Source organism: Bidens hawaiensis, unplaced genomic scaffold (assembly GCF_021521415.1).
Source record: "Bidens hawaiensis isolate Kalapana, Puna unplaced genomic scaffold, B.hawaiensis_p1.1 tig00004282_1, whole genome shotgun sequence".
Lineage (NCBI taxonomy): Eukaryota > Viridiplantae > Streptophyta > Magnoliopsida > Asterales > Asteraceae > Bidens > Bidens hawaiensis.
This window is the reverse complement of record NW_027491257.1, coordinates 564800-577273: the sequence shown is the minus strand read 5'-3', so window position 1 is coordinate 577273 and position 12474 is coordinate 564800. Positions and strand designations below refer to the sequence as shown.

General features: G+C 36.0%; 1 protein-coding gene across 1 annotated transcript; it reads left to right on the top strand.

Moving 5' to 3' along the window:
- Positions 1 to 7675, top strand: LOC143625995 (putative WRKY transcription factor 57). The gene is made up of 4 exons (XM_077096198.1): positions 1 to 359; positions 1085 to 1228; positions 1330 to 1728; positions 7542 to 7675. The coding sequence occupies exons 1-3, from the start codon at positions 1 to 3 to the stop codon at positions 1712 to 1714; spliced, it is 888 nt and encodes a 295-aa protein (XP_076952313.1). The 3' UTR covers positions 1715 to 1728; positions 7542 to 7675.
- Positions 7676 to 12474: the final 4799 nt, after the last annotated feature.

Sequence of the window (12474 nt, the reverse complement as noted above, 5' to 3'; positions counted from 1 at the left end):
ATGGATGATCACAACACTTCCGATCCAGACCCTACGTGGCCGCTCTCGGGCAATTACGGTTTATTCGGGATAACCGATACGCAAGACAGCTACATACTAAGTGAGTTCGGGTGGAACACCGACCCTCCACCTCCAAATTTCGATCGGATCGATTCAGGAGCTAGTTGTAGTGTGTTGGAGGAGAGTAATTCTACTACTGGCTTGGTCGGGGCTCGGTCGAAGATAGGGTCGATTGAGATCGCAGGGGATTTGTCGGTGTCGAACCCATTGGCGTCCTCTAGCTCCTCGGATGATCGACCGGAGTCTTGTGCAAGCGGTGAGGCGGGTTCTAGTGGGAAAACGCCGTCGTCAGAGACAGGGTGAGTTAGTGGTAGCGGTAGTACGTAGTAGTGGTAGTAGTGTCACCAGACGCATAACTAGCGTAACTAATATTCTGACTAGTCGGTTTTACTTTTGGTTTTTTAATAGTTTTGTGATTCGGAGTAGTTTCATTTATTTTCTATTTCTAATAATATTCTGACTGGTTTTTTGCTAGTCAGGGTTTCGTTTTAATAAAAATTTAGCCGTTTAAAAAATTATTATTATTATTTTTGTTGAATTATACAAATTTAGAGTTTTTCTTTATCGCCACTGTATCTTATCAGCGTGAACACCGCCGCAATAGCGGCGGAAATGGCGTGGGTCTGGTTTTGGCGTGCTGTTTGTGGTGTCACTTTATCACATAAAATGACATAAGTGAATCTGTGCATATATATGTGATATTTATTTATTATTTTCTGATTGATTTCCAAAGAATATAAAATTAATCATACATGTTGCTAGAGACATGTGTGGAGTATTTATTTATTTATGTCACTTTTTCTTTCTTTTTTTGTTTAGCTTTTACAAATTTTCCAAAAATAAGTATAAATTTAATCAAGAAAACATTTTTGCATTCTTTTCACCCCTTGACTTGTAGTATCCATGCAAAGAGATTACTTATATATGTTATATTATATTAATCATTAACTTACATTTGACTAAAGTTTCTTGAATTATTTTGGTGCATATATATCATATAACAAAAGCTTATATTGTTTTCCAGGGGTAAGATTAAAAAGAAAGGGCCGAAGCGAATTCGCCAACAACGCGTTGCATTTGTAACCAAGAGTGAAATCGATCATCTTGAAGATGGTTACAGATGGAGAAAATACGGGCAAAAAGCCGTTAAAAATAGCCCTTTTCCTAGGTTTTATTACACTCCCTCTTAAAACATCATATCCAAATTTACTCATTGATACACCTTTTGTTTTCTAAATGATTTCCCTTTGGTTACCAATTATCTTGAAGGAGCTACTATCGTTGCACGAACAGCAAATGCACGGTGAAGAAGCGCATTGAGCGATCATCGACCGATCCTACAACTGTAATTACCACATATGAAGGCCAACACTGTCATCACACTGTCGGATTCCCGAGAGGATTAATTAGTCATCACGAGGGGCCATATGCGAGATTATTGGCCCCTTCTTCAACCTCACAACATTCTAATAATTACTTGAGACCGCGATTGTCTCAAGTGAGTGATCATGGTGCTTCTCAGTCACACTCACAGCCACAAGTAGTATCTACTGAAGCCGCAGATCACAAACAGCCTTCGACATCTTTTCAACGTTCTTCGGTTGATCATCAAGGGTTGCTAGGGGATATTGTGCCTCCAATAATGAGGAATTGATGATATTAATTAAGGTACACATGTGCATGCTTACTTTTCAAACTTTGAATTTAATTAACATTGATCACAAATTGCATAAAAAGTAAGCATTTTGGAACAATCTTATTACCACTCACGAAAGACTCCATTATTATAAAAAAAATCATATAATGTAACCAGTTTTTTCATCAAAGTTACTTGATACTTCATCACTTTGAATGAATCATCTTTTAAATATTGGTTATTTACTACATCTATTTATTTAAGGATGTGATAGATGTATTATTGGACTCTCATTAATTGTTGGGTGGGGATAAGGGATTTATGTGAACAATGTGTATTAATTTTTTTTAAATGGCCAGATTTTATAAAAAAAAAGGGGGGAACCTCAAGCAAGAAGCAAAATGCCCAACGAGTAGAATTTAAAGGAGTAACGCACAACAAGCTACAACCGACCACAAACATATAACATACAACGAAAAGTCAATAAAATTAAATTTGCACCATGATTCACAATCCAAACTCACCTACGGCTATGATTTTTAACCCATAGGAAGGAATAAGCTTTAATGTCGACCACCATTTTTTAAATCTAACACCTACTTTGATTTTAAACGCATTTGTTTCTTGCTTTCCAAATTATCCAAAGAGAAACCACCATTATTGATTTCATTAAAGACTGCATTAATCTGCATACTGAGTCCTTGATGCTTGTTAGTTACTCCTGAAGTGATTGTTAGGGTCCCAGTCTTTAAGAAGAAACAGTAACCGAATAAAAGAATACTGAGCTCAATCAAGAGGCTTGCCTCCTGTGTGGTAACTGGTTAGTCCTATGGGTGTCAGAAAAAATGCAAATGCTAGATTTCACTCTCATTGAACATAGGTAGTTATCAGCCATATATTAAATGCACATTAGAAGATAGAAGTAGCCATTTACTTTCATCTTAGAACTCCCATCACCAGTTTGGTGAGGTGGTCAGAGTTTTACTTTAGGTTTACCTAAGGATTTCTTCTGTTTGACGTCACGAGTTCGATTCTCACTCATGTGTCATATTTCCTGGTTTAAGCCTGGACGAAACACGATTGGGTGGATTAGGTCTCACAGCATCACACCCCCCCCCCCCCCCTCCCCTCTTCCCCTGAAAGGTTTAGCCGGTGTTCATTGTTAAAAAATGATAATAACTTTCATCTTAGAACTACAGAGATGTATATTTGTGTACATCAACAATAATATTTCTATATTTGTCAATTTATGTGCGTGCATATGCACATGATCAATTCACATCCTAAATTTTGATAAAGGATGGTGCAAATCAAGAACTCATTCTAGGCATCTAACATCTTTATCCCCTAAAATATACTCTAGAGTTTGTACTTTGATAATAGCCAAGTTGCATGAACCTTTTAGAAGCCCACCAAAATGGATGGTCCTTAATCTAGAGTCAGTATGGTCCTTTGGTCCTACGAAATTGATTGATAATGATTGTCAATGTTCAATACTACCATGCATTTATTTATGTATTTATTTCTTAATTAAGAAAATACACGGTAAAATGGGAGAGGGGGTTGTCAATTTAATATCATTAAGATTATCTATTTCTAGAAAATGTAGAAGCTATATTCTTTTAAGGGGAAGTTTATGAAATGGTGTCTTTCTTTGAAAAGGATAAAAAAAAATTAATGGCCCTTTCTAGAAAAATATACAAGTGTTTGATTATGAAAAGTATTTAAGTGCATGATTATGAAATGTGTAGACCACTAAGTCACTAACAAAATGATACATCACCACAATCATGTCATTCTAGCTTTTTTGAAGCACAATGCTACTGCACCTAATGCTGATGAGGAATAAAGCGCGTTCCCCGTGACAAAAAAAAAAGAAAAGACGTGGTTTAAATTTAAAATCAAGTAGTCTACGACGCGACACAATAACACCCAGATAATAGTTTGATTGGAACGAAGTTTTGACTAGGAGAAATTGCCTGAAACTAAATGGCCATCTGATCATTTGAAACTATAATGATCAGCTTGCGTAAATTAATCGTGCGAGGAAGAATTTTTTTTTTTTCCTTTTTGAATAAGTTGAAATCACCTAGAAGATATAATCATGAGTTAGTCTTCTATACTTCAACTATATTTAGTCAAAAGGCTAGAGGAACATAATTTGGTTAAAGTGTCACTTTGATTGTTTTTAGGTCATTTAACTGATTTTCGCTTATTTAATCCTCTTTATGATATGAAAAGTTTAGAAGGCATTTTCTCACCAATCACCTACTGCTTTAAGTTGGAAGCCTTTTTAGGTCATTTATGAGTTAAATATTGAACAAAGAGAATGTGTTTTATTAGCCATAAAACATGCATAGAAATCTATATATAATATTGTTGCTTTGTTAACACTTTTGCAATCTGCTCTTTATCATGCTTTGCTTTTAAGCAATTTTAATTACTTTACCTCCCAAAAGGGTTCACCTGTCAGGAACCCAGATGTTAAGTTTTCTAGTACTAGCTATCAGGATATCATTTTCAAAGATACAACTAGTGATTCCCTTTTCTAGAACAATAATTATCAAAGTGGAGGAGCACCAATTATACCGTTTACTCTATTTCATGCCTTTTATTTTAATCCCTTTTAACTTGATGCTATTCACTTTTATTTTAGTATATGATGGACTATATATTTTTTAAAAACGCCATCAGCTCATCCAGATCCATCTACACAGTGTGGATGTGTGTCTAAGGTTATAACTGATTTTGTAAATGTACTTAAACGAACACCAATATCGACGGTCGATAAAACTTGCTTATGCGCATGTGTCGTCTTCTCAAGCATGCCTTTCTACGTTTTCAAAATAAAAAAATGCATTAAAAAAACAAAAAGAAAAGCATTAAACTATTTTTATCACATGTTGCCTTTCTTTTTTCCACTTTTATCGAGGATGAATTGATATGACTCAACAAAATGTAAAACACACAAACGATTATTGAATAACTCACGTTATATTATAGAGAAAATATAACTCAAAATATTTTTATTACATATTCGTGTTTCTCTTGATGAACCTTAACTCGGTTGTATCTCACGTGTTATTTAGGTTTAACCATAACTCGGTTTATATAAACTAATATAACCTGCTAACCAACACATTAGCTATTTTAGTTACAATTCAAATAGGAAACATATTGTAATTAGAAAACATAGCCAACTGTGACCTACTTATCAATATTGGTCCCTCAAGTACACAAACTTGTGACTTGGAGTCTGAAATTACCAACATTTTAAACGTGTAACTACACATGTGAAGGAAATATTAGTTCCTCCACATGATACACATAACTTACACATGTGTAGGTTTTATAAATAAGTGGGTTTTGTTTCTTTGTTTTTTTAGAAGTTAATATAGATGAGTAGATATATATTGCATTTTAACAATTTTCTTGTGTTTTAATTTCTCTTTATGCTGAAATTTTGAATGATTTATCTTCTTATTTATGTTCTAGCAAATAAACTGTTTTAACTTGGGACTTTACCTAATATGTTGTGTGCATAACATAATTTATTTGCATAGCGTAAGTGATAATATATATATTAACAACAAATAGTATAACATTTTTTGTCATCTTAGGTTAGTATGTTAGTATGCTAAGATGGATGAATCATTACTGTTTGTAGATTGAAGGCTAGCTAGAAATAATTGAGTTCTTCTTGTTTGTATGCATGCTTTGTGTTCTTTTGTAGCTACATGAACCTAAACTGGGGCTAGATGCCTTGTAGGAAAACCCTATTTTTTGGCATGTTATTCGCCTAACTAATTCTTTTCTTTTTCATTTGATGGGTTGCTTAGTGGGGACACCAAGTTGGTGCATAGTCATGGATGATGATACAACAATGTCCTACAACTCTCATAACTTTAGGAATAGTTTTCATCTTTTTCACAAGTTAAACATTAGCCTGGTACACTTGTGATTTAAAATATGACGTGTAAGGTAACAAACACATCAAAATCAAAATGGTTGCATGATTGATAGATAGTGTTCAGAAATTCGATTGTCATTTTAGTAAAATTAAATAAAAAAAAAAAACAAGATCTTTATCAGTGTTGGCGATCCTAACAGTTGGTATTAGATATCCTAACAGTTGGTATTAGATATACGCAATTTAGCTCGTTTATAATGTTAGTATTATACATCAGTATTTATCAGTGTCACGGGTTTGAGGGTTGAATTGTTAGGTGTACGTAAACCTAATATTGCTTGCAAATACACGTAATTTCATAATGATCATGTTTTAAGATATTAATTGGTAACTTAGCATGTTCCGCAGTTAGATATGATGCATGTATGCAATAATCTCAGTTGTCTATTAAATATTTGTTATGTTGCGTAGTTAGATATTATAACATATGAAGAAACACTAACCAGACCCCGGGCAGATTACTGGTAACCTGGGGGTTAGATAGATGTTTCCCACGAGGGGTTAGACCCTGAGAAGATGGTTCTTCTGATAACCTGCAAAACAGACACCGTGAGCTTGTCACTGAGAAGGGGGGGGGTTCCTCCTTATGACCACCCTCCGGCGTGAGAATCAGACTAGATTGCTCTTTAAATATAAGTGTATATTAAGAGATTGCTAGAGCAGATATCAGGTATAATATGATGATAATATGTTAAGATGAGATGGTCATACCATTTGTGGTATTTATAGCCGAAGGTAGGTTTCCAAGGAGGTGTGGCCGGCTGCAACAGTGTTCCTGTTCCACCAACAGTGGCCTACGCACGTGCCCTGCTGGTGGTTGGTGGGTAGGCAGCGGCTGATAGTGACACAGTACAGGAGCATGCTGCTCGCCATACTGTGGTCAATAAGCTGTCGTATCTTTAGTCAGATCTTTTTCCCATACCTCGTCAGGTACAGTACAGAAGATCTTCCCGTATCGTACGGACTGGCTTATTTGGGCGGGAGTATTCCCCCTCCCGCCCTTGTGCGGGATTGTTCCCGGCTTTGCTCATTCCCTCAGGTGACACTGAGTGATTGAGAGCTAAGTGCCTTGTGCGTGTAGCCTTGCTGCGCGGGTGGCCTTCCCTGATGGCTTGTATCCGAAGCTGCGGGAACAGGCGGAGTCCTTCACCATCGGGAGGCATTTCCTGCGGGAACAGCTTGCGTACTGCGCGTAAGGACGTCACGTCTCTGAGCATGGTTGGTCCTGCGGATCCAGTTGGTTTCTGCGCAGACGTCCCTCTTCAAGGTGAGTCTTGCGGGTCCAACTGGGCTCTGCTGGGACCTACCTCTTCAACATACAAATGAAATTAACGTGCAAAATCAAGTAAAGTAATTATATAATTACATCATAGAGTAATTACATAATTACTCTACTTGATTCTCACAATTAGCACGTTAATTTCATTCGTATTTGATTCAAACCCTATATATATATATGCAAAGTATAGAATGAAAACCCATTTGAGTTGTGAAAACCCTATGTAACATCGTTTTTTTTTTGTTACATGTAATATATGTTGTTACATTTAATACAAAACATCAAAAACATAAAAAAAATGTTTTGCTATTTTTATTTTTTAGTAATTTTATATATGTTTTCAGGAAAGACAAAATGTAAATAAACTTTAACATTTTTTATTAACTTTAATTGTGGACCACAAAATTTAATCTTTAATTAAAAACATGTGGTTGAAAATGAGTTTCTAGAGTTTTCATAATTCAAATGGGTTTTTATTTTAACCTAACCCTATATATATATATATATATATATATATATATATATATAGTATGGTAGTGAAGTTGACACAAAGATTGCATTTCTAATGCAAGTTATTTTTTGTTTTGCTTACACAGATGGTGGATTTAATTTGGACTCCAAGTCATTCACCAAGACTATATCAATAACATCTCAGGTATTTATTGATGACAAGTTCAAGCTTTTAATTAGGCATATTGACTAAATTGATTTTAGTCTAGCTACTTAATTGTGTATTCCCTAGCTCTCTTCTTGGAATCAAGTGGCTATTAACACAACTTTCTTTCATATACTACTTCTCACTTTTATTATCACTAAATTAGGCTAAAGATTTCATATGTTTCTTTGTTCTATTCAATGTACTATATATTTTTCTTATTAAAGTTTTTAATGTTTCTAGATTTTGTTACTTTGATTATGATATTTTTCTCTGCGAATATCAAAAGATGCACACACATATATAAAGATGAACTATAGATGCTTGGATGGAGTTTTATATTATCGAGCATTAGGTTATGTATCGTGAAATTACTTAGCGTACATATAATACATATAACATTTTTTATAATTTTTATATGGCGTGATAGATGGAAGTCGTATTAGTATACATCAATGTATGATATTCAAAATATGTGAATATCTTAATTCCGGTTTGATTCACATGTGAATGGAGGTATCGATAATAATGAGAAGATAAAGGTTTTGTAGGGCCCGATCATGTTGTTTAGTCTTTTGTATTATTTCGTTTTGTATTAGCTTATTTGTTACGCTTTCGTATGTGTATTTGTATGTTTTGAGCTTGACCCATTTAAACAAAGCCTTTTTAAAGGCCCATGAAATAAAGATATGCATGGCATACCTTCACTATAAATAGTTTATAAATAGTGAAGATATGAACATGCAAACCAACCTTCTGCCAAGATACCAATTCTCACCTAACAACTTTCTCTCCTCCTTATATCTTTCTTTCCTCTTCAGATAATAACCAAAACACAACAAGATCCGAGATCTCGATTCACTTGTAAATGATTTCATCTAGCTTACAATGAGATTGATCCAAGAACATGTTGTTTGATTCCGTCTCTAGGACCTATATTTGGTATATGAGCTTTCGGCTCTACCAATTGAGGTTCTTGGGTCACAACCTTGGATTTTGGTCTTTTCTTTGTGTTTGAGAAGTGTATGTAAGTGTGTTTAAGTGTTCTTCGGCCTTGTTGAAGTGTCTAAAGCTTAAAATTCTGAAAAAGTGTGATTGTACTTGAATCCGTACCAAACAACGCTATGAGCGACTTGATTTTCTCCAGAACAATTCGCATCGCATCTGGGAACCAATCGCTTTGCATTTTGATTTCATTCGCATTGCAATTAAGATTCTGAATCACATCGCATTTAGAATCTCAATCGCATTGCATTTGAAATATCAATCACATCGCATTTGAAATCTCATTCGCATCGCATTTTGGATCCCAATCACATCTTGAAGCAATCGCATCGCATTCTGTGAACCAATCGCATCTTGAAGGAACCGCATCGCATTTCTGAAAAGAATCCAATCGCATTCCAAACCAATCTGATCACATTCTTTGTGCGATTCGTTTACACTTAGTGTTTTTAACAGAATTTGCTACTTTTTCAAGACTGTTTGGGTTGATAATCTGCTTATAAAAATGTCTTACGACCCGGAAACGTTAAAGAATTACTTGATGTTTGAGAACGAGGCTGGAACCATGAACAACCACCTAAGCTATTAAATTTTGAAAGCAACTTTGATGAATGGAAGTGAAGTTCAAAAATTTATAAGAATTAATAACTTTGCACTGTTGAGATCAATTGAGAATGGACCACACAAACCCACTACCATGACACTCGATGGTCTCATTGACGTTCCTCCAGAAAGCTTAACTGAGAATGATAATAAAATAATGCTTGATGATGAGAAAGCATATGAAATAATGAGCGTGTCTGTCCGCTGAGATAGCATAAACCATGAGAGAATGCACAACGGCAAGAGGTCTTGGGATGCCCTTGTGGAAAAGTTTGAGGGAAATCTGGATATGAGAGAAAGTAGAAAAAAAATGTTGAACAAAGATTTCAACATGTTTAACCGCATTCAAGGGGAATCAGTTACCATTCTCCTTGGCAGATTTGAAGCATTGATTACCAAGATGAGAAGTGTTGATATTCACAAAGAAATGTCTAAGATAAACAAGAAGCTGTTGAATTAATTGTCGTACATGTGGAACAACAGTGTTACCACCATCAAGAGAACCACCAATCTAAACACCACAACACTCACTGAGTTGACTTCCACCATCAAATCATTTGAGATGGATGATAAACTCCGAATGAGCAATCATGTCAGTTCTCTAAATCATGCAGGGGTTTCAACTGCTTCTGGTGTAGGCACAACTTTTCTCAGCCAATCACATCCCACTATTTTTCCAGTCAATGGTGTAAAATATGTTCCATATTCAGTTCAATCCGATTAGAACAAAGCCTTCAAGTCGTCCACGGGTGCTTCAGGATCTTTAGCATCTAAGTCAATTCAAGACATGGTGAATCAAGCCTTGAAAGTTCATGGGGTTACCAACTCTTCAAGCTCAAGCTACAGCTCAAATCAACATAACACGCAAGTTGACGACTCTCACATCTCGCTGTTTCATGCCTTCATGGCCAGCCATGAAGAATTGCTACAAGGGAAACCGTTACCTCCATCCTTTAATCAAAGGAGATCTTCCAGAGATTAGTGAACAAGACCTTGAAAAGATTGACTCCAAGTACTATATGGCCATGACAGTTCATCGATCCGCAAACTTTATGAAAAAATATAAGAAGAACAGCTTCAAAGACTCTGACAGCAACAATATTGGGTGGGTTCAATAAAGATTAGTTCCGCTATTACAACTGTAACGAAATGGGGAACTTTGCCAGAGAATGCACAAACCCAAGGCAGGCTTCTAGAGATGTGAAGATCATTGAAGTGTCTACAATGAAGGAGGTAAAGGATGCTAGGAAGAGGAAGGTCGGTCAAAGCATCTCATCAGGCCAAGGAGTTCCATGGATTGGCTAAGGGAACTCAAATACAAAGGCCCTGCTCACTCGATATAGTAAAACTTCTTAACCAGATTGGATGAATCAAATGAGTGAGCTGATGAATTCAATGAACTTAGCCGGAATGGCATTTGTGAATGAAAACCAAGCTTCATCAAGCACTAGAAAAGGAAGCAGCCAAAGCTGTTCTGGCATTCCCAAGGTACATAAACACTTCAGCTCTTAAATGTGTATTGACAAAGTTGAAAATTATAGAACCCATAATGCCAATCTTATAAGAGAAAACATTGGCATTAAGTACCAAAATAATAAGAGGAAGAAAGGACAGTATGTTACAGTTGGTCCTGTTGGTGTATCTGGTGATGATACTGTGGTGGTTGGTGTAATGGTTATTGGTGCAGGAGATGTTTCTATTGTTACACCGGCTATTGGAGAAACTGCTACTGATGAAGACGATGATGGTGATGTGATGAAGAAGACGATGATGATGATGATGATGATGGTGATGATGATGATGAGGAGGAGGAGGAGGAGGATGAAAGAGATGACGTGATGGATAGTTATGATGATTCTGATGATGACGATGACAACTCAAGTGGGAATGCTGGTGGTGGTAATGGAGGTGCTAGTGTTGGTGATGGTAGTGGAGCATGTAGTATCCCCAAAGTTTCGGTCCAAATTTGACAAATTTATAAAGATAGAGAACCAAAAATATTCTTAAGATAAGTAATGGGTAGAAATGAGATAAAGAAAACAAAATCATATTATGTTAAGGAAATAAGGAAACTCCATCCCACATGTAAAGAGGGAAAGAAATGAAAGCACTTTATATGGAAGGAAGTTTCCATAGTAATAATCTTATGTGGCTAACCATTCTCACTAGTCCTTGCGGAGGATGCGAAGCACCCGACGCGCACGGGCTGGGGTGATGGGTGCAATGTGGCGCTTTGATGGTGCACTTTGCACTTCGCATCGCCGCAAGCCGCATTAGTATTTTTGAACTGTGGAAGATAGATCAAGACGTGACGAGCCACTAGGGACTTAAAACAAAAATTTTGAGATTTAAGTTCCTTCGCGCGACACAAAGGAAATAGGTAAGAAACTTCACGCCACGCGAAGAAGCCACGAAGTAACCTTGTCATATGCTGACACGTGTCACCACGTGGCAGGTCTAGGTGATGACATACTGGACCTATATTTGTCCTTTGCGCGACACGAATGGCTATCGAATCAACTTCACGCTACGCGAACGACAAGAAATATCAAAGGCGGCTAGTTTGTCCTTCGCGCTACGCGAAGGAGCACAATTCAACCTATAAATAGGTGGCACTAGGGTGGGAACCACTTCATCACCAGTTCACCACACACCCACATTACCTCGAATTTCGTGCCATAATCCCGTCATTTCCGACACGCTCGTTGTCTAGAAGTACGTGCAAGTAGAAGTGCTGCCCACATCAAGTTTACGCATTTCGTATAGACAAGCCATACAAGGAAGGGGTTTTGCCCGATTATTTTATTATATATGGCTTAGACCCTAGTCGGGGTTATAGTCTATATTTTGATTAGATAAATAAGTGAAATGTAGCTTTCGTAAGATAAGATTATAAATGAAATATTATTTTTTATTTTATATAAAGATGTTTTTTATGAAAGAAGAAATTTGATATAAATATTTCTTCATGAAGAAGAAACGTAGTATATAAATATAAAACAAATGTTTTATAAAAGAAATGAATGTCAAGGTAAAGGTTATGCAAGTAAACTAAAGGTCTAAAGCTAGATTGTAGATCTAGCTATTTATGAAATATTATTCTCATATTATAGGTCCGAGATAAAGATCAAGCATATATCAGTGAGATACATTGATTATAACAAAAGGTGAATTCGCTAAACCTTTTTATAACATGAATATGTTTAAAGTTTCTTTATTATGTGAATACGTCTATGTACTATTTTAAAGATATTTACTCTTTTAGA

Excerpts from the sequence above, each read along its gene's own strand:
- LOC143625995 (XM_077096198.1), top strand. The coding sequence starts at position 1 with ATGGATGATCACAACACTTCCGATCCAGACCCTACGTGGCCGCTCTCG. Across the intron at positions 360-1,084 it reads ACGCCGTCGTCAGAGACAGG|GGGTAAGATTAAAAAGAAAG; the intron begins GTGAGTTAGTGG and ends ATTGTTTTCCAG. Across the intron at positions 1,229-1,329 it reads AAAAATAGCCCTTTTCCTAG|GAGCTACTATCGTTGCACGA; the intron begins GTTTTATTACAC and ends ATTATCTTGAAG.